Source organism: Tiliqua scincoides, chromosome 3, assembly GCF_035046505.1.
Source record: "Tiliqua scincoides isolate rTilSci1 chromosome 3, rTilSci1.hap2, whole genome shotgun sequence".
NCBI classification, from domain to species: domain Eukaryota; kingdom Metazoa; phylum Chordata; class Lepidosauria; order Squamata; family Scincidae; genus Tiliqua; species Tiliqua scincoides.
The window spans coordinates 81,817,294-81,840,233 of record NC_089823.1 but is presented as its reverse complement, the minus strand read 5'-3'; the positions used below and the strand labels follow the sequence as shown (position 1 = coordinate 81,840,233).

Sequence of the window (22,940 nt, the reverse complement as noted above, 5' to 3'; positions counted from 1 at the left end):
ATGCAATTCTAGCTTGTTTCAGTGAAAGTGACATGTTTCTGTGACTAGCATCCATGTGGAAAAAGGTTATCTTTCAAATGCATCAGTTGTGTTCCCACAAGTTGGAGCAGAAGTTTGAAAAAAGCAAGAAGTCAAAACCAGTTAGGAAATCACCCGTTCAGATAGTCTGAAACATACCTAACAGCTTGATACCAGAAGCTACAGATCAGAAGGAGCATCTGGTAGGAAGATGGATCAAACACAGCAAAGACCAGAATAGGGCTGCTCCACTTCTGACTAGCCCATTTGTTGTGGAGGTATTCAAAGTTACATGGGGACCTTTATCAGGTGGACATTGTGTTTTAATTGTGTTTTACCGTGGTTTCCATTTTAAAAACATAAATATTTTATTTGTTGTGTTGTATTTGTATCCTGCCATTCCACCAAGAAGTTCAGGCCAATATACATTTTTCCTTCCTTGTCTCCTTACAACAAGCCTGTGAAAGATAGTGATTGGCCTAAGGTCACCCAGGCAGTTTCACAGGAGAATTGGACTTGGATGCTCCCAGTTCTTGTTCTCTAACCTCTACAATACAATGTCTTTCAAGAGACAAGATCACACTAGACCTGCTATTGACAATTTATTCTTCAGGAGTAGCATGTGACAGCAGACCTATTACCACAATTCTCATGTAGCAAGATGCTTTTATGGCAAATGGGCATAGCAGAGGAAATGGGCAGAGGAAATGTTCTACAAATTTGTGCTGAAGCAACTAGAGTCAATCCATGGTATTTAAGCTACTTGATCGAACAGTTTCTTTGCATAATATTACAAGCTCTTGCTATCGCCAAAGGACAAGAAGAGCAGAGAAAGAAAAACAATACAAAGGAATGACTAGGACCACATGGGACCTCAGTATGGTGTAAGATTTTTTTGAATATGAAGGAGGGAGAAATAATAGTCATTGTACTGGCTCATAGTACAGATGGGGCCTCGGTATCCGTGGGGGATCTGTTCTTGGACGCCTGGCTGACACCGAATTTCACAGATACTCAAATCCGCAATCTTTGCCCTATTAACCCATCTGAAAGGGACCAAAGCTGTGCACCGGTCCACTCTCGAGGGCTTTCTGAAGCCAGGAGAGGGGGGGTGCACATTCGCCTGCTGCTCCTCCAGGCTTCAGAATAGTCCACAGAGGCAAAAAAAAGTCACTTTCAGTTTCCCAAGGGAAACCAGAAGTGACTCTTTTTGCCTTTTAAGGCATTCTAAGGCCCAGGGGTTTCCCTTGGGAAACTGGAAGTGGTGTTTTTTTGCCTCCCTGGACTATTCTGAAGCCAGAGAGGCAGTGGGCAGACGCATGCTGCCTCTCTGGGAAAGGGGACCAGGGGTGCTCTGGTCCCCTTCAGAGGGCTCAGGTGGAGCCAAGTCTGGCACAATGCAGGTCCAGGGGACCCACATTGAGCCAGATCTGTGGATGTATAATCCCTGTACTGAAAATCCACCTGTACTGAAAATCACAATGCCTCGCACCATTTCCAGACTTGGAAGTTATTGGTGTTGGAACTGGCATAACTCTGTCTCCTGTCCAATTTGTGGAATACTGTCCAAATGGGACAATGTGCTGTCTAGTGACCCAGACCCTCTACCTGTCCTCTTTGTGATCCTGTGTGGGTTGTGGCCTTTATTTCCTTCCCTTCTTCTCTGAGGATGTTTTCTTTCTCCTCTGACCACCAACTTGATAAGATATGCCGACGGGGTTCTGATGTCCATTTCCATCTTGGTTGGCAACCTTCAGTCTCAAAAGACTATGGTATAAGCCTACAGTACCTGGTATTCCCAGGCGGTCTCCCATCCAAGTACTAACCAAGCCTGACCCTGCTTAGCTTCCAAGATCAGACGAGATCAGGCATGTGAAGGATAACAGTTGCTGGTGTATCTTAAGCTTACTTCAAGCAGGATGAGGTGGCTCCAGGGCCTTATCATCACTGTTGTAAGTACCTATGATCTTAATCAGATGTTGTAAATACACTCCCATGAACCATGAGTAAACTTTTCTTTTTGCAACTTTACTTTTGCCTCTGTCTTGTGTGTGTCTTTTATTCATAGCATTCAGCCTGGGTGAGGGAGATTCCCTGAGTGTTAAACAGAAGGGGGGGGGGAATCTACTGCCTACTCTACTCTGCTTCCCCCATCTCCAAATAAATCCATGCACACTCAACATTTTTCAACCCTCTCTTCAAAAAACATGCCTTAATGCTCACTTCCTTTCGAACTAATGCAGCATGACACATAGCATGGTTCTCTGCATCCCTTCCACAGCAAAAACAATAACAAATGCATTCAATGACTGTAAAAACAACTGGATGTAAATATCTGCATGCAGGGATGCACAAGAGGACACGCCAATCCCCTTCCGGCTCTAGCCCTCTGCACTGCATTGTTCAAACAGTTTTTCAGAACAGCACTGGGAAGGAACATAGGCAATGCCCACCCTATCCATTGGGGACTGCTTGCATAAATGCACCTTTGGGCTCCAAGATAGCGCTTGGAGTTTTGTTTTGAAATTATAGTGATGCATAATTCACTGATGTCTACTCTATTGTCTACTGATGTCTACACTTAGTTAATCTATTAATATTAAGTTAACAGTTAATATTAACACTTCTATTTCCAGAAGCAAAAAGCAATGGATGGTGAAATAGTATATTATGTAAAATGCAAAGCGATCAGATTATCCAAACCAGATCACACAATTATTATTTGCCTCCCTACTGGCCACTCAGTTGAGATGGTTTGATGCTGGGCTCACAAGCCAGGTTCATTTCATGAAGATTGAAATAGCAGCCTCCACTGGTTTTTTGTTGTCTTTTCTTGACAATATCAAGGCTTTGTTCTTAAGCCTTCCTTCAGCTTTGCAGCTGACGCAATGTCTCAGCCCCACAGTATGCCTTCTGTCAGCATAATGCCATGCATGAAAATGGGTTAGAGAGAACCAAGCACGATTTATTATCACTTAGCCCTGCCTGTTTGTTAGTGATTAATCAAAGGAACCTCCAGCCATGCTGCACCTTCTTCACTTTATCTGTCTTGCTCCAATTTCTTTGCAGCGCTCTAAAGCTTCTTTGCACTGGGGCTTGCTATAAGAGTCAGGTGTCTAAGGCAGATTTACATATCATTTCTACTCCATCCTATTAAATATTTAGATAGCGTTGATGACAACGAAGCTCCACTTGGAAGACTCAGGAAACATTCCAGATACTTCTGCTTGCAGGCGTTTAGATTTGTGTAACCACTTCAGTTATGCAGTTTGTTAATTTTTAAACCACTCAAGAAAAAACAGCAACACTAATCCCATTCAGCAGTAAACCACGGGATTCCTTTGAACTGGTATTATTGTGATGATTAAATTTGGAAATACAGTACTGGGAGAAGAAAATATGAATTCAAAAGGAGACCTTCCCATTGTCCCAAGTTTCTAGGTGCCTTTGGAAGGGAAAATGGGAAGCAACAGAGGCAGTTTGCAGGACTAGACTGAAAGCAGTTCAGGAGCAGCAGCAGTGTTCTAAAGATTCCAGATTGTACCATAGATTCTAAATGTAGAATGTAGGCCATAAAAATGTAGGATTTCCCCCTCCTTTGTTTGACTAGACTGGATTTGCTGGGACACAGCTGACTAAAAATCAAAAGTTACATGATTGGATCTAACATATTTTGTACTTACTAACTACGTTAGCTTGTCCCGTGAAGATGGTATACTGTAACTCATAGGAGACCACACTGAATTCATCATCTGAAGTCCAGTGAACTGTGATTGTGTCATATGAAGCTGTACAGAGCTCTTCTCTAATTGCTGGAGGATTTGGAGCTGTGAGAAATAAAATCAGCTGTTAATATATTTGTCACATATTTATCTAGCATATCACCCCTCAATTTGCTACACTCACCTGCTCTCTGCAGTCTCAGTCCCACGTGTTAGGAGTTATTTACATGAAAATGTCAATGTGCATATACAAAAAGCATATACATTGAAATGTGTTACTTCTTCAATTCAATGAAATGCAAATATCTAGCAATCTGGAATCTGGGTTTATTTGGTGGGTAAAATATCACCTTTTATATCTTTCTGCGAGGTCATAACTGAAATGGCACCTAATTACCAAAATATAGCATACATGATGTCTGAGAACATTCCCAGTCTGGAATCCCAGACTCAGCTGTCCCAACACAGGCATAGCATGTGTTACTGTTACGCGTGGGGGGGGGGGGGGGGCGAGGAGAAAGTACCATGGAGTCCTGATCACAAAGAAGAGAAACAATAGTGAACAGAAAACCCGACTCTTCATAAAATTTTAGTAAATGACACGTAAAACAAAATGAACCCCAATTAACGCTAATGTTGCTATTCAATATTCTATATAGAGTAAGGCATGCAGGCTGTATGTGGACCCCGGAATTTCTTTATCCAGCCCCTGTGATAATTGAGCTCTCACAGTACCACCCTTTCAGCATCATTGCTTCTGCTGAGGCACTGGGAGGGAGAGATGGAAGGAGGCCTCAGAAGGCAAGGAACAATACAAGGTAAGGGGCAGAGCAAGAGGGGTGCCACTTGATATATCAACCCTGATCACTGGTAACTTTCCTATAAAATGTTTCCACACAATCATAATGTGAATTTTTCAAGCACATAGAGGAGCAATCCTTGCAGGCGAGCATAAGTACAGGCAAGGTTGTCTAACATAGATGGACAACAGATTTTCTAGAATTTATAATTGATACTGCACCTGTAAGATAATCAAGGCATTCCAGTAGTTTCTTCTCTCTGGTAAAATCCAGCGCAAAAGTGTCAAAAGTGTCATTGAGATTTATTTCAGGAATTAGAACCTGAGAAGATGCTGTTGCCATGGCGACTCTGTAATAAAAGAAACAGCCCTTAATTTGAATCCAGACTAAGGTTTCCAAATTAATTTGACGACCAAGGATATGTGACTTAGCAATAAATGATTTCACTGAAATATTTGCAGTGTTTCTGTCCTACATGCTGAAAATAGTCACGTTCCCAACCATTCATATGCAATGATGAGATCCTATCTGTAGGGCAAGGCTCTAAGTAGGGAAAAATGTGGTACACTAGGACCTGGAAGACCCAAGTTCAGATGCCCATTCATCTTGCTGACTTTGATCAGTCACTACCTCTCAATGTTTGAAGGTTAGTCACTTTCATGAGATTAACTGCAAGGCTGGTTTAATAACTGCTACCAGGATGCAAATGACAGAAATGGATGTCACCAAAGCCACTCTCAGCGATAAAACTGGCTTGTGAAAATCTGGTCTAAAGCACTTATGACAAAATTGACATATTAATAAAAGGCTGTGTCAGGAAGAGATTCAGGCACATTTGTAGAGAGTTGGGTATTCCTGACTCAATAGTGGAATACTTTTTCAGATAATCTCTACCCATACAAGGTTTTCTTGTGGAATTTATTTAGAATGGAATGTATTACATAATTTATACAGTGATATTAATGACCTGTGTTGGATGATTTATATATGGATATTAATGAACTATACAGGATTATTTTGTTTATATTAATAAACATTTTATTAAACAAAACATTTCTACCCTACTTTTCTTGCCTATATCTTTTCTTGCCAAAAACTATATCCCCACCACAATCACCAAAGCCATCTTCCCCCTCCAACAGCCAAATAAATAAGCTAGATTTCAACTGATTTCCTGAAGAAGTGTAGGTAGGAACCTCCTGTCCAACCAAATCTCCATTCCACAAACTTGCATTCCACAAGAGAAGGTCTTATTCCTAATAAACTGGACATATCTGGACACCCCTGCCTTTCTGAGGGACGGTGAACATTCATGGGTATCCAGACATGTCCAGTCCAAGACAAACTAGTGTTTGAAGCAGCACCCAAACACTCCACCTCTCCTTTTTTCCTTTTGTATGCATGCATCAGTGCATGTACGTCCCAACCCCCATTGCCTTGTCTCCACCCCACCTCCTCTTCTTTGCCAGCCTGGCCACTGCTTCAAAACAAGGGATGCAGCAACCTGGCAGTGGAAGAGAAGTCCTCTTTCTCACTGTTTTGAAGAAATAGTCTTGCAGGCAAGAAGGAGCTGGTGAAGGTAAAATGATTCTGTTTTGTTCACTCTCCTGGAAGGGGAGCAATCAGTCTTGGATCAAAGTGGTGGCTTCTGTTTCTTCTTTTCCCAGCTCTCCTGCAGCAATTGTTTGCTCTTCTTGATGAGAGGGAAGATGATTGGAGCACAGGGTGAAGCGACCGATGATGGGTCAGGGGAAGTGGCAGAAAAATGTGGTCTGTGGGATAACCTTCACTTTCAATTTCAAAAACCTTTATTAGGCTTCACCAGTGCTTAATAAAGGGTTTTGAAATTGAAACTGATAACCTTCACCAGTTCTCTACCTCTTCTACTGGGCAGGAGGTCTGGTCTAGAAGATAGAGCCTCCCTCTGCCTGAAGATAACATCCACAAGGTCGCCAGTTCGAGGCCACGGCACCGTGCGACCTTGAAGCAGCTGACAAGCTGAAGCCGAGCGATTCCATCTGCTCTGAGCGTGGGAGGATGGAGGCCAGAATGTGAAGCCAGATCGGAATGAAACACCTGATTGTAGTGGTTCTTGAAAGAAAGAACCTTCTTTCAAATTGTAAAAACCCCTATTTAATAAGGGATTTAAATAAAGCCTGCCTATGTAAACCACCTTGAATAAAGTCTTGAAGAAAGACCAAGAAAGGCGGTATATAAATACCTGTATTATTATTATTATTATTATTATTATTATTATTATTCTAGTCCACTGCTCCAAGCAGCTGCTTGGTGGATCTGCCAGTCCTGCACCCAGCATGATGGACACCCAGAGCAGATCCGGCACCTATAGGAACAGGTGGTCCTTCAGTTATCCAGGTCCCTAATCGTTTAGGGCTTTAACAGTTATAACCAGCACTTTGCATTGATTACAAACTTGTTTCCAGGCTCAATTCAATTTGTGAAGAGTTGAGGAGGTGTGATCCCACTGAGCAGCTCCAGTTAACAATCTGGTCGCCCTGTTGTGCTTGTTCATTTTGTTGTAATTTAGCCCAGGATTTTGCTCACACATTAAAGAGCTGAGTTAAAGACTTGAATAGCATAGCCGTGAATTTTTATTTTTTGGTACAGTTCAATGAAGTTTCCTTTACTTCATGCAGAAAAGTATTAAACTGCTAAACAGATGTTATCTGCAATTTTCCCTTAAGCCAATTTGCTCTGTTCCAGGTGTTGCTTCACATATTCATTTCTAAATCTGGATTTGCACTGAAGCATAGAGTACCTCCCCAGCTGACAGGAATCACACCATTCTAACTCTGTAATCTGCTGTGTGAAGATGAAGCCATTGGACTTCTGAAACCGAAATGCTTTCCTGTTTTGTTTCATAGGCTTTATTTATTTGGGGGCCAAATAGCAACCTTAAATGTGAGTGTACAAAGCAATGAAATGTTCAGCCTGAGATCTGAAAGACATGACAGCATATACTACAACAATAAGTGGATTCTTATGTTTCCAGAAAATTCAGGAGAGAATTCAAATTCATTGAAGCATAGAGAATAAGCTTCCTGCTGCACTATAGGGAATAAGCTAAGCTTCCTAGTTTGGAAATAGCTACACACTTTAAATCAATTGCACTCATCTACCATGATACATGTTACATGAAAATGTTTTGAATGCTGCAGTTTCTTAAAGCAAAAGATTTCACTGAACACCTGCCTCAGAAAACTCTTGAAGTCTGAAACTACAAGAGGAAGGACTACAAAATAATAATAATAATACAGGTATTTCTATACCGCCTTTCTTGGTCCTCAGATTTCTCCTCGGACTTTATTCAAGGCGGTTTACATAGGCAGGCAAATTAATTCCCCGTAGGGATTTTTACAATTTCAAAGAAGGTTCTATCTTTCAAGAAACCACAACTTTCAGATGTTTCTTTCTGATCTGGCTGCACATTCTGGCCTCCATCCTCCCACGCTCAGAGCAGATGGAATAACTCAGCTCAGCTTGTCAGCTGCTTCAAGGTCGCACGGTGCCGGTGGCCTCGAACTGGCGACCTGCGGATGTTATCTTCAGGCAAATGGAAGCTCTACCCTCTAGACCAGACCTCCTGCCCAGTGTGGTTTTGTTATATAGAAAACTTGATATAATCTTAATTTTAAAGAATTGATCATGTCTTTGATTCAGTTAAATGTCAGAGTCTGGCTACCACTCAAAATGATGTAAAAGCCTTATTTTCAAGATGATGCAGATATATTGTTGGTCTCCACTCGATCATTTTGGAAATGTGCTAGCCCATACTCATGCAGGCGAGCCATTGTATGAAATAGTGCAGCATTTCTCAAATGGTGGGCCAGGACCCACTAGGTGGGTCGCAAACCAATTTCAGGTGGGTCATGTATCACCTAGCTCAGCCACTACTGGAAATATGTGGCGCATAGCTGCTGGGTAGGGTGGGCTCCCAGTGGGGCAGAGGGATGGTTCTTTGCACTGAATACGTGAGAAGATGGAATGCTGGGAAGGGTTGTGTGGTCAGAGAAGGATCCAAATCCGCTTTGCCTTCCAAGCTGGAATGTTTGAATTCCAAGCTATGCAAAATAATAGCATGAGCACATGGAGTAATGGGGCCTTTCGCTGAAGACTAAATTGATGACACCATATCTGGCCATGACATCACTTCAAGATTAATTACATCACTTCTGGTGCGTTCCAACATATTGACATTCTAAAAAGTGGGTCCGGGTGCTAAAAGGTTTGAGAACAACTGAAAGAGTGTCTTCATGAAGTTGTTGTGTACATGGCTATTGGGATTTCTATGATGCTTGGAGCACTGTCCAAACATCCAGTGTCTTGAAAGTCTCAATAGGCATGTATGCACCAATCACGAAGAAGCCATGGTTCACATAAACAGCTCTTCCATGTGAGCACAGCTTGACTGTAAGCATTCTGGAGAGGGCCCACTATTCTTCCTGAACAGACCTTACAATTATGGTTTTGTATTTCATAACCAGTCCCTATTCAGCACATGGATAGTTAAGTTTCTGGGGATGTATTATGGTTTGCCCTTACACACACACAGATTGTGACTTGGTGACTTATGCTAACTATGTGAGGCTGTTAAAGTAAATACTGAGTGAGGCTGCAATCCTAACCATGCTTTCCCAAGAGTAAGCCCCACTGAACAAAATAGGATTTACTTCTGAGTAGACCTGGTTAGGATTGTGCCCTGAGACACTTTCTAGGGCTCTGCTGTTCTCTTTTCTGCCTTGCAAAATGTGTTCCTAAATATTTTAAAACATAAATTCAATAAACATAATTTCAAAGGAAAAAAAAACCAAACCAAAGAGCTATAGGAAACTAAACGTTCTCAACAAACTTACAGCCTAATCCTATTCTCAAGATATGACAGCCCACGAGTAGAGAAGTCTACCTGCCAACTGATGCACCATGGATGCCATTAACACAGGGGACCTTGTGGTTTTCATACCCTCCTTGTGAACATCACTACTGAAAACAGAATGTTGAACCCCATGGCCCCTAGTCCTGATACAGCATATATATCTCCATATGTTCTTATGGCCTTACCTTTCTGTAATATTTTTAGCAGACTGCAGGAAGCGTGCGTGGTCATTCTCCTTCAAAGACTGTTCGGCTTGTGAGATCAGAGAGGTGGAACGCTCTATGCACTGTTTGCAATTAGCTATCTGTTGGGCCAGTTTTCTTAGTCTCACCACCTGGAGGAAAAACATAAGAAAACATTCAGGTCCCTGAAGTTAGGAATCTGCATTCTTCATGACCATTGTGCAAATGTGAAAATGTTTCTATATTGTTTCAAGTCAATGCTTGTTCCAAGTCAAGTCAATTCTCCATACAGGGGAGAACCAAAATACAGCTGGTAGATATTCCTATGGCAGGAAAACTTCACTTTCAGTCAGCTGCTCCTTGGATAACAGGAAGAGTGCCCCAAACAGTGTCTTCAAAACAGCTTAAAAGGTGTGCTACATTTGGCTGTAAATTCCTGAGCTTGTTTACAGAAAAAGTGACCTCAGTATATTACCCGACTCCTTTTAGACAGTTGTGTACTGAGGTCACTTTTTCTGTAAACAAGCTCAGGAATTTACAGCCAAATGTAGCACACTTTGTAAGCTGCTTTAAAGGCAGTGTTGACTGACAAGAAAATAAAAGTTCACCCTCAGTGACTTCAATTTCTTCAGCTTTCTGTCAAAATGAATTCTGCTAAATAGAGTTACTACAACAACTGTGTGACTGTGTATTGACAAATATGTACACTGCACACATTTTTACGGCAGAAAAAAGGTCACATATGAAATCTCACTGAACTGTAATAGAAACTATCTGAAGCTTAAACATCTAGAAAAGAGGCTTTTCTACCTCACTTAATAAAAGATTTGGCCTGCAGAAGCCTCAGTCGACAGGAAGCCCCCACCACACTGGAACGTCATTAACATCAACACCACTATGTTTAACAAATGGGAAAGGAAAAGGAAGGAAGGCTAATAACACTGTGCCTCAAAAACATATTAAACCTAGATTACATATTTTATAAAAGCAGGAAATTAATAATTAAGCAGATTGGCAGTAAGTAAGGTATTTTTCTAGAAAAGATAACAAAAACTTGGAGGGTTGTATTTATTAAGCAATAAATAAGCAGACAATTCTGAGCTGAACTCAGGTCCACAAGCAGGGAATTTAGGATACCAAAGTTTAGAGCAGGGGTCTCCAAACCCTGGCCTGGGGGCCAGATGCAGCCTGCGGTGAGCCTTTATCTGGCCCGCGGCCAGCCTCTGGTCCCAAGAGCTTCTGGCCCACTTGTCTGAATATGACTGGAGCTGTGCTCTGGTCACGTCTGGAGGGTGTTCTGAGGGCCTTAAAACATCGCTTTCTGGTTTTCAAAAAGAAAAAACTGGAAGTAACTTTTTGTGCCCTCTGAAAGCCTTAGAAGGCTTTCTGAGGGTCAGGGAGGCCTCCTTAGCCCTCGGAACAGGCTCATGGTGCTTCCTGTGGTGTGCTGGTTCTGAGACACTGGCGGACCTGGGAGGGGGCAGATGGGGCAAAAGCCCCAGGCACTGAGGCCAGGCAGCCTGGAAAGGGGCACTGAAGCTGCGATTCCATCCCCTGCACATCACTTTAAAAAAACATTGTTGCATTGGCAGCTCCTTTGAGGCTTTTTACAGAGCCTCAGTGTGTGGGGTGGGTGGGTTGGCTTTCCTCCACCCCCCCAGTTCCCTGCCCACCCACCCCCCTCAGCCACTGCCCTCCTGTCCTGTCGGTCCATCGCCACCCTCATTCTGCAGCTTCGCCTCCTCAACTACTGCGAGACCTTCCTAGGTGGTCCGCAAAGGTCTCTGGAGGAAAAACAACAGAGCCTTTGCAGACTGCCTTTCCTGTGAGCAGCCCCCCATTCAGCGCCAGAGAGAGGCTCTTCCTCCAAAGCTGAGGCACAGCTGGGGGATGAGCAGTGCAGGCGGAGACAAGTCTCTTCCTTCCCTTTTTCCTACACATGCTGGTGGAGGGGCAGGCGGACAGGCTTGCTGGCAATGAGCAGCAGGAGGTTAAGTGCACGCAGAAGCTGAGTGTTTCAGAGCCCACTCCTCTGTCTACCCAGAACTAAGCCCCATTATAGTCGATGAGGCTTACTCCAGAAAGTGTGGCTGGGATTGCAGCCTTAGAGCCCACTCCTGTGCATGTCTACTCAGAAGTAAGCCCCATTATAGTAAATGAGGCTTACTCCCAGGAAAGTGTGGCTGGGATCGCAGTCTTAGAGCCCACTCCTGTGCGTGGGCCTTTTAAAAAAAAATTATTTTCTTGTTTGAGAAAATGAGCAGTGGAGTCTTGCAGCCATCCCCTCCCTGCTAATATTTCTTTAACCAGCATGCAATTGGTCTGTGGAACTCTTTGCCACAGGATGGCAACTTGCCTAGATGCCTTTAAGAGGGGATAGGACAAATTTCTAGAGGAAAAGTTCATTATGGGTTACAAGTCATAGTAGGTATGTGCAAGCTCTTGGTTTTAGAGGTAGGTTGCCTCTGATTGCCAGAAACGGTACCAGGACGCAGGTTATGCTGTTGTCTTGTGTGCTCCCTGAAGCATTTGGTGGGCCACTGTGAGATACAGGAAGCTGGACTAGATGGACCTTTGGCCTGATCCAGATCTTGGGGCTCTTCTTATGTTCTTAATAATAGAAGCCACTAAACATTCATAATCTGCTGAGAGGCAGGGAGTTGGGTCTGTTATTACACTGTTATTCTGTGCTACTGTTAATAATAATAAATATATATGTAGTAAAAAATGAAGATCTGAACTTAATGAGTACTGCTGCTGATGCTTTATTCTAATGCTCTAACTCCAATGCTCCTTACTGTTGTTTTACATCAGCCATTTTCAACCTTTTTCAGCTCACGGCACACTGACAAGGCACTAAAATTGTCAAGGCACACTACCAGTTTTTTACTTGCATTAAATTACTACATTACAGTTAATCTTGAATTAATAAAATTAATACAATTAAATCATTACATGACAAAAAAAAATTGACAAGAAGCATGGAGAGGGAAGTATATGTGGTTTCTGAAAAGGAGGAAAAATCCTATGTTCAAATTCTTATCAAAGTGTCAGAAAGTGTTGGCAAGGACAGGGCAGGTTGATCACATAGTGGAGAATGTGGGTGAGGGGCAGTGAGGAGATATGATTGAAACAAGTGCAGGATTAAACTGGGGGTGGGAGAAAGGGAGAGAGAGAATGTGAGGCAGTGATTCGGTATCTTTGAAAGGTGCGGACAAGTGAGGGGAGGGACAGTAAGAGAGTTGCTAACTGTGATCATGAGATTGGGGGGAAATATGCCTGGGGAAGGGGGTGGGGTGGGGGAGAAGAGGAGAGAGAAGTGCCAATTGCCTGCTTGTGTATTTGAGAAAAAAGAGTGTAACCAAAAGCCCAATCCTATGCATGCCTGCTCAGAAGTAAGCCCCGTTATAGTCAATGGGGCTTACTCCCAGGTAAGTGTGGATAGGTAGCACCCCCAGAGCCCACTTCTATGCATGCCTGCTCAGAAGAAAGTCCCATTATAGTCAATGGGGCTTACTCCCAGGTAAGTGTGGATAGGATTGTGGCCCAGCGCCTTTCCTCTAAAAGCCCCAAAATGCAGGGAGGGTCGCTTTGGGGAGTTGCAGGCAAACTGGCAAAGAAAAGGAACTTTCAGGAACCCTTTTCAGCTAGCCAGTCCTTAGTTTGGGGATTCAGCAGACTCGCTCGCTGTGTACCTGCTTGCCCGCCTCTGGCTCCTTCTTCTCACTCACTCTGAAACTCCCACCTCCTGGCTCCTCCGGGCTTCTCTGGTTGGGCAATCAGCAGGAGCTTCTCTGGTTGGGCAATCAGCACGCAGACAGGCAACAACCACCTTCGTGCCCAACCCTATGCATGTCTACTCAGAAGTAAGCCCGATAGTAGCCAATGGGGCTTACTCCCAGGAAAGTGACGATCAGGTTGCAGCCTGAGTCGTGCTCAGTAGCCCATATATTTATTTATTCATTCATCTAAGTTCCATCTCTAATGTAATTACTTACATTTTATGCTTAAAATTTATTTTTTTTCTGGCCCTCGACACCATGTCTGATATTTGATGCAGCCCTCTAGCTGAAAAGTTTGGAGACCCCTGGTCTACAGCAAAGAAAAACACATTTATTCTGCTTCGTTTTTAGTGGAGGGTTTAACTCAGGGCCAGATTATGTGGGATGGTAGATGCACCACTGGCTTTTGTCATGCTTTCATTTTCTCTGTTAAGGAGTAGCTCCCCTTGGATTGAAAGCATTGTGGGAAGAATAGCAGGGGCTTTAACTCAATAACCTGCCATGGCCCAGATCTACAGTAGCCATGGGGAGTCCCTGCCATTTGAGAAAGAAAGAAAAAAAAAGATAATTGGCGCCAATGGATGTTTTTCTTCTGTTTGTCAAAAAGTAGCTGTAGAGGGTGCGCCAGTGCTGGACACAGTATTCAATCCTTCTTACCTCCCCACTGGAGTGCTCACCCACAGTGGGGCCAATTTGGCTGCTATTTACCCAAGAATACTGAAGCACATCTAGGCCAGTACCATATTTAACTTAATGTGTAGCTTTTGCTGTACATGAATCACTTCAGTCCTAATGTACAGTATTAAACATTTAGATATCTTTTTTAAAATAATGTATGAGTGGCATTGGATTGTCACACAGAAGTCTGGTAAAACAAATACAGGCAATGGATGTGTATGTCAAAGAATCAATATTCATTTGACTTCTCCGCTCCACCCAAATTCTAGCATCCCAATGGTGCGTAATAGCACTTAATGAAATAAAAAAAGGAGTTTAAAAGGGTTATTAATGACGTTAGTAGATTTTCTCACTCATATTTTGGGAAACGTGTCAGTGAGCACACGACATATGATAATAGGTTATTACCTTTATATTGAATATGTGCTTGTCCCAAATTCATTCTCCATGCTACATATGTCTGTTTGTTTCTTAAAACTGTATTTTAGGTAGTACGATAAGGAAAATGGCTTATTGCAGAATTGGCTTTTTTCAGATTGGGAGATCACATCACTGTTGGGGATGTTCTCCGAGGACAGGGCCTGTCTGGATGACAGTTTAATTTTCCCTACTCAGAACATTACCAGAGCAAAGTCTGAGGTCATAGTTAGGCTAAGACAGGGATGGCCAACATTTAAACTAAAAGGCTCCTGGACCTTTAACAACTGTGTAAAGGAGGGAATTTCAGCAGGTTTCAGCTGCGTCACCTCACAGATGACAAGTTACACCTGCTAAATTTCCCTCCTCTACAACAGTGGTGCTCAAACTCACGACCGCTGTGCACAGTCCAAACCTCATCCAAGTGTTCTGCCTGGGTACCATGCAAAGTCCCCCTTGTTCAGATGACAGGGACACTCTGGGCAGTTGTGTTCATCTGTCCAGTGTTCCAGAAGGTCATGTGATAGGATGCCAGGCAGATGCAACTGCCCAGAGCATCCTTGACCCCTGATTGAGTGGGACTTCATGCAGCTCCCAGCAGAACTGAAAGGTCCACTCACTGGGTGGATCAGTCTGCACAGATGCCATATGTGGCCCCCGGGCCATGGTTTGAGCAGCTTTGCTCTACACAATTGTAAAAAGTTCAGGAGACCTAAAGTTGAAGGTTTGTCACCCCTAGGTGAACCTCAGCTCTGCAGTATGGCATATTTTTTGCTCTACTATGTTGTCAAATTGCTCATGCAACCAATGACAATGCCCCTTAATTTGCTGAGTAAATTAAACGTTCCACCTTTGCAAAATTAATGGGCTTCTCTTGTTGCCAGAGGGAAAAACCTAAGCACAAGGCTTGTTTGGAAAAGGAGGGTCTCCAACTTGTTAAAACCATTTTTTCATAGCATTCGTTATTTGGCAAATACATAAGCATTGAAGAAAATCTACTCTGTCAATAAAGGATAGAGTCTCCCATTTCCTTTAAAGCTGAGAGCAGGCCTTTCGGACTGAATGGAAACATTGCCATAAACTTTAGTGAAATAATAAGAGTTCCCACTGCAAACATGTAACCAAGGAGATTATTCAGAAGGTTGTCATACAAGATCTTGGAGGGAGCTGGATTTTGTTAATCACATAAAGAAGGTTTGAAGCCTGTCAAACAGCAAGATGGGGGAATTGTGGTCTTCAAACATATTTAAGTCAGCTTATGCCTACAGGCCTTTTTATTTTAAGTTAATTGGAATATCTTGACAGCTAAGTGAACCATTTAACCTGCCCTTGACTTTATTCCTTGTCAAAGCTTTCCCACACAGGGAGAGTTTATGTTTGACTTCTTCAAGCTACTTTAGCAGTTAAAGATTGAAGGGCTTGCACTAAAAAGTAACAAGAGTCATGGTCAGACGGATTTCACAGCCAGCTAGGTAACCAATTTAAAGCTTGAATGAATATCTGAGATTTACCTCACGCAATAGGCTGACATCAGAAATAGCTGTGTTACAATTATCAAGGAACGGCATTTTACCTGAGCTCATTCTATTATAGTATTAAAATATTACATTGCATCTTTGCTTCTGAAATTTATCATCACTGCCCACAGCTTCCTTCCACTTCATTTTTTTTTAACTGCTCATGTGAGGAGAGCTAAGTTGTATAAATATCTTTAATAAATAATTGAAGTATCTGCAGAATAAAATATTCATACAGTTTCCTATAACACAAGTTAGTTAGCAATTCCTATGATACCAAAAATTTTTGCCCTGAACGATTTCTTTCAGATCTTATTTACACAAAAACACTTTTCTTAGAATATGTCTGTATTAGCTATTTTGATATCTTAAAACACTAAATTTTTGTTGGAAGATATCACCTGTGCATTCTTAAAAAAAATAACACTGCAGAACAAGAAAAATAAATAAAAATAGTATAAAATATAATCAACACTATAGACATTCAGCCGATTTTAATGACAACTGAATGTTTACTAAATGAGTTGTGACACCATGCAGTACTCCCTTCTCCTAACTGCAGCAGCTCTCAAGGAGTATTCAAGGACTTGTGTGCAGTTTGTAGATTAAAGCAAGAAGTATTTATAGAGCAGAAACCATTTAGTAAGAATTCTACACTATTTGAGAGTCTCCAAGGTAAAATTCTTACCTTCCCTTCTTTAATTTTGGTTCCAATTATTTGACGGCGTTGTTGGATTATTTCAATAAGCAGGTCACATTCTTCCATCAGCTTGGTTTCTTGTCGGGACGCGTTCACCTAAACAACATATCAGACTAGATTAGAAACGTTTGCTCAGTTTTCATTCAACAGTGTCATGTTTTGAACTTTCAGTTTTCATGAAAATAATTTGTACATTCCTGTAATGAAACAATGCAAAGTGTTCCACCTGAACAAAAGAATCAGCTTTGTTTGTCAGCATTCGGATAGTTGACACATTTCCATTGAGTAGTTGTAAACATCTCCAAGTGACAGCAGAAAAGCTCACTTACTAACTGGTAATATGTAGTTTAAACTGTGTGTGAGTATACAGGTGCACTCCCGTATCTGTGGGGGTTCGGTTCCAGAACCCCCTGTGGTTAAGTGAAACTGTGAATATGAGCAAACAATCCCCACCCTCCAGAGCAAAGTGGAGCTCTATTCCCCTCGCCTCCAGGGGGTCTTCTGAGCCCAGCAGAGGCCACACACGTCTCAGGAAGTTACATATTTTTGCCTCTAACAGTCCATCTGAGCCCAGCAGAGGCCGCAGACTGATGTGCGTGGCCTCTGCTGGGCTTAGAAGACCCTCACCTCCAGAGGGGGTACATGCAGGGGAGCCTGCAGACCCAGACTGCGGATAAGTGAATCTACGGATCCAGGATCTGTGGATATGGAGGGCCCTCCTGTACTTATGAAATATATGAGACACTCAGGGATTTCTTAATATTTTAGATGGCTGATAGGAAATATCACAATTCAGACACTGATTGATGAATCTCAAGTTGAATCCATGTACCTTAGGGCTGGGAAGGTAGCAGTTTATGCTTTGTTACTTATGGCCCAATCCAATAGAGGGCTTACAGCAAAACTTGTGATTTGCTACCATAAGTTTTCTTGGGGAGTCACAAAAGCTGTAGTGTTATAAATGTCCTCTTTTTCTCAACACATGTGCAATCTAACTTAACCCCATTTGGTTTCTAGCTGGCACTTTTGGGAGCTGGGAAGGACCTTGCTCTGCAAAGGGGAGGTCATGCTGAACTCTTAGATAAGGTCAAGTCAATTAAGGGCACAATCCTAACCCCCTATGTCAGTGCTTTCCAACACTGACTTAAGGGCAATACAGCTCTGAGGTAAGGGAACAAATGTTTCCTTACTTTGAGGAGGCCTCCGTGAGTGACACCCAACTGCAGGATGCAGCACATGTCCCATTGGCACCGCTATGCCAGTGCTGGAAAGCACTGACATAAGGGGTTGGGATTGCGCCCTAAGGATCATAAGGGGGGGAGGAAGGTTGCAGAGTTGCACGGCATCTGTGTGTCTCCTCCAGAGATTTGCAGATTTGGGTGCCCAATCCTGATAGCATTTTGCTGCAAGCTCAAGTCCTGTTACATAATAAATTTAGTTCCAGTCCATCTGAACAATCTTTTAGATTCCTGTGGACTGAACAATCCTTTAGATTCCTGAACAATCTTTTAGATTCAAGAAGTCTCTCCCATCAACTACCAGAGCCTGGGTGCTGCATACACCTTGCTATGTCTTGAGTCTCCTTGGATTTATGTCAGCTAAACAGCTGGTGTAGGTCCAAGGACACCCATTCACTACCTACCTACTGGTGGGTAAGCAAAAACCTTTTTATTTAGCTCTCCCAGTCTGTCTGGTCATGTACACCACCACTATGGGATAGCGTATGCTCTTTCTGTGAGGCTGCATCATGTAGGATGGTAGGAGAGAGGACTGGCTCATTAGACACATATGCAAATTAAATGTTTTCTTCACACCTGACAGTCCAAGTTATGATATAATATTGCATGAGCTATTTATAGTGAACATATGCTTCTTGCAAACCATTAGCTTCAAGACTGCTTCACTGTAATAGCCAACTGCTTAATCAGGATGGCACTGATGCACTGCAGAGTGAATCTTGTTAAACCTTTACTGAATGCGGTTAATGAATGCTGTGCGAGCATAGTCTATTGAGCATAGTCTAAGAGTTTTTGGAGTATGAGGAAGGAGATGGAGGGTGCCAAAAGAACAACAGTTCTTGTTCCATTGTCTGAGTACACTGTAGACTTTGTTTTGCTTCCTAATCTTCTCTTTTCCTTAACAAGTTCTAATCTGAACCTAAGTACAGGTATGCACCACATAACGACAGTTCAGTAAACGAAAGACTGCATATATGGTCCATCACACACACACACCCCCGTTGCTGCCATCCCCTGCCCCGTCGTTGCCATTTTTAAACCTTTATTCCCTCCCACCATTTCTACAGCCCCAGCCAGTGATCCAAGCCAGCCAGCTGGCTGGCTAGGATGATGCCCAGTCTGCCAAGGGGTTGGGCTACATCAATTGCCAACAATACCAAGAGATTTTGGGTGACAGGTAACAACTATGCTCTTTCCTGGACTGAGACAACTCATCCACCTCCTCCCGCTTTAGGAAAGCTTTAAGCCCCATTGAATCAAAGTGGTGGAGGTGGCAGCTGTTTGTGATCAATTTTGCTCAACTTCTCCATTTGCCGCAACAAGCAGGCTTGGGGGCTGCTGCTGCTGCTGCTTCTCCAAAGGAAGACTGCCTGTCCCTCAACCCCCATAGAGGAGGCTGTGTGCTTAAGTGCTGGTCCTATTTTGATCTATCTAATGAAAGGATGAAGCATGGCTGGATACTTGTGCTTTTGAACAGATGCCACAGCCAGCAGCAGGGGTTGTGTGTGAAACTGTGATTGGAGGAAAGGGCAGAGGTGAAAGAGAAAACCCAGCATGGAGCCAACAGCTTGTGTTGTGCCCAAACCCTTGCAGGTCTCATTATGTGTAATTTCATAGAAAATTACCATTAGGCTGGGAGCGGGGTGGTGGTGGTAGTGGTGGTGGGAGATTGCACAGTGACAACATCACTTAATGATGGGGTTCTTGGAACAGATGCCCATCATTATGCAACACATATCTGTGAACCATGTGTACATGCAAGCACAAATGTTTAGTAGCTACCTATTCCAGGTGGCTGTTGGACAAGACTCGAAGAGGACCAGCTCAGATGTGAAGCTGCACTAGTGAGTTGCAGGCAGCAGATAAGAAGGGGTAAGGGCAACTAAAGTTAGGTAGCAGACAAAAGAAACAATGTACAGCACCATGGATAGCTCTAAAACAGCAGAGACATTGCTACATGCCTCTAGTGAAGGCCTGATTATTCTGATGATGATGTGTGACCAAGTGCTGTTTCATGGGAGCCTCAAGGCAAAGGCAGGCCTTAGACAGTTGGTACTTTTTTAAAAAAGAAAAAAATAGTCCAACTACCACAAGAAAAGCATTCATTTCTAGCCTTGAGAATGGGAAAGTGCCCCTTTCCTCTCAAAAGTCTATAGAATTATTCTTCTTGAGCTGTACTTTGGCTGGACTAAGATACCCCTGAAAGAAATTTCACCCTGATGTCACTGTACAATGAAAGACATTATTTGTTAGCCTCTACAATATTTATAATACATATTGCCCTGGTCTAGAATATGTGGGAAGAATAAATAAATACTGCTATAAAAAAATGAGGCACATTAAATTGATGTATAGCCCAATCCTAACCATGCCCTGTCTGCCCTGCCTGCACACCACCTGTCAAAGAGACCAAAGCCAACCAATAACTCTGGAGCACTATAACAACACCTGCACCATGCCAGTCCGGGGTCTCCCATCCAAGTACTAACCAGGCCTGACCCTGCTTAGCTTTCAAGAGATCAGGCATGTGCAGAGTAACAGTTTATTGTGTATTCAGTATCATGGATTATTGTGTATTGTGTATCCCATCTACTGGGTAGATTGGACTCATTAGCCTGAGAAGGCAGCTCATCTGAGAGAAGGAAAACTCTGATCCCGAACCTCCACTGCCTTATGGCTACATCCAGTTATGGAAAAGGCTTCAGGAGTCAACCTTGAGGCAAAATCCGGAGCCGGAGCCCCTGAGGCAGTTCATGGCTGAACACAGTCACATTCTGGCAACTCCTGCGACGCCACTGGAACCAACCGTATTGGCTTCTGCCTTTCCATTGGACCATTTCAGCAACGTGGAGAGGGGGGATTTGCTGCATGGGTAACAGTCTATCCTCCAAATCTACCTTACCCAGGCTTCGCGTACTGGAGAGGACACTGTTCTGGAACCACTATTCAGAGCGTGATACTATAGTCTTCCATAGTCTACCATACTCTGAAGGATGCCAACATGGGTGGGTGGGGTGGGGCTTGAAAGTCCAATGAAACTGGAAGACAGGAAGTAAGCTTTCTCCTGACCACCCAACCCAGATCAAGTAGCAGCCAATGGGCTGTTTCCCTTTTTACACATCTGCCAGGCGTGCTCAGGGGGGTGAAAAGCACTATGGCCCTCCATGGCCAATCTTGTAATAATTGCCTTCTGGATTGCACGTCATGTCCATATATTCCAAGGACATAACTATGGGTTCTTTTTTATCATGCAGGCATCAGCAAGTAGCTTCAGGCTTGTAAGGATACTGGCGCAGGAAGAAAGAATATTTAATACTTTCTTTTTCAGTTGTTTGGTAAAATCACCTACCCAACATCTGCTGCTCTTCCCACTACCCATTCCATGTATCTTTTATCTTAGGGAGAAAAGTAACTAGGGACAGAATTTTGAGCAGACCAATAGAAGAGAAAAGAATAAAGTAGCACCCCAGTTCAGTGCTCAACCTGTAGCAACCACAGATACTTTACATGATACGTATAATAGAGTGTGCGTGTGTATGTAAGAATCATGTAATGTGTGGCTTCATCCTGATTATATTTGTGTGCAGATCCCAGTTTATAATTCTGCTGACATATAAATGAAAAATGTATTTTAAAGAAGAGCCTTTATAAAAAAAACACAAGATGGTTGTACTAAAACCAAATGCATCACACGAAATATTAATTAATCACACCACAATAACTGAGAAATAATCACAGACTATCCCTTTCTCTAATTATCAATTTAGTAGATGAATGTTCCAAACTCCCGTTTAAGAACTTATGCATCATGTAAAGAGATCACTAATTGCCACCACATCAGTTTGAAGTCAATTTCCTTCAAGTCATTTTCTTCTGCCTATTTGGATGTAGATAAAATCTCAATTAAGTCTAGCACTAATGGTTAGGAAGCAAGACAAATGTTGGCTAATTGTTCATAATAAAACTCACATGGGAGATGAAGGATGAAAAGTAGTATCTAAGAATATGGATTTTCTTGCTCATTTACAATGTGGCTAATATTAGAAGATTGATATGTTACAATAGTAATGTATTATAAAAACAACAAAATTTAAAATAATGCATAATTCAAAATAAGACCCATATGTACATCTCATGGAATCTTACTAAATAGTAGCAGAACACACTATACTTGTTTAATGCTTTACATTTTGAGGTAGATTTGTTTTTTTTCCTCTGTTGTTTTACCAAGACTGACACATTCTATGTGGCTGTTGTAGGAGACTGAATTTGTTTCCATTCTAAAAGAATCACAATCTAGGCAGCTTTCAACAAGCTGAATTCTAGTGCCTATAGAACTGAGCAGGACCATCATATTATGTTGCACACAATTTTCATTCATTCCACTCTGCCCAATCTTCTGAGTGGACTAGAACGTCTGGAAGGGATTCAAGCATGCACAGAAAAGTCCAATATAACTAGTTGCACAGGCTGAAGTAAGTAAACAGTGCTTTGAGCATGTCTAGCATCATTAACAGGGTTCGGAATCCGACTCAGATAACTCAGACTCGTTGCGAAAATGTGCGTTTTTCACTGACTTGTGGACTCATGAGTCGCATGCATGGAAGACTCAGAAAAACACTCGTCGGGGCCTCCTGACTCGGCACTCAACCCCACACATGCTGACTTGAGTCCACCTGTGTCTGGGTGTGTTGGCTTACTGTTTCTGCAGTGTGAAAAACCTCGTGGGGCCATTATTCCAACTGGGCAAGGAGCAGGGAGGTTCCAGCCAGGAGGCAGGAAAGGGTTAATGTTTGCATTTGTATCTGAGCAGGAGGGGGGAGGCAGGAGTGGGCTCTCTGATTAGAAGGAACAGATGATCATTGGACACAGGATGGAAGGTTTGGTATTTTCTTTGGCTGAGGGAAGGCAGAAGGAGTAGCCCAAGGGGATTCTTGCCTTACAATTGGCTGCAGAAGCCCAGGGAGGGGGAGGAGGCAGGGAAGGGGAGAA

The 22,940-nt window shown here is 42.8% G+C and overlaps 1 protein-coding gene across 2 annotated transcripts in view; it reads right to left on the bottom strand.

Annotated features, from left to right (window-relative positions):
* The window catches only part of MID1 (midline 1), a 262,002-nt gene that overhangs the window by 10,519 nt on the left and 228,543 nt on the right, over positions 1–22,940 (bottom strand). For both annotated transcript variants that reach the window (XM_066619555.1, XM_066619554.1), the window contains exons 4-7: positions 16,699–16,806; positions 9,620–9,768; positions 4,762–4,889; positions 3,702–3,845 (exon numbers count right to left, since the gene is read on the bottom strand). In XM_066619555.1, coding sequence (XP_066475652.1) covers positions 3,702–3,845; positions 4,762–4,889; positions 9,620–9,768; positions 16,699–16,806 — 529 coding nt within the window. The remainder of the gene's footprint in view (positions 1–3,701; positions 3,846–4,761; positions 4,890–9,619; positions 9,769–16,698; positions 16,807–22,940) is intronic.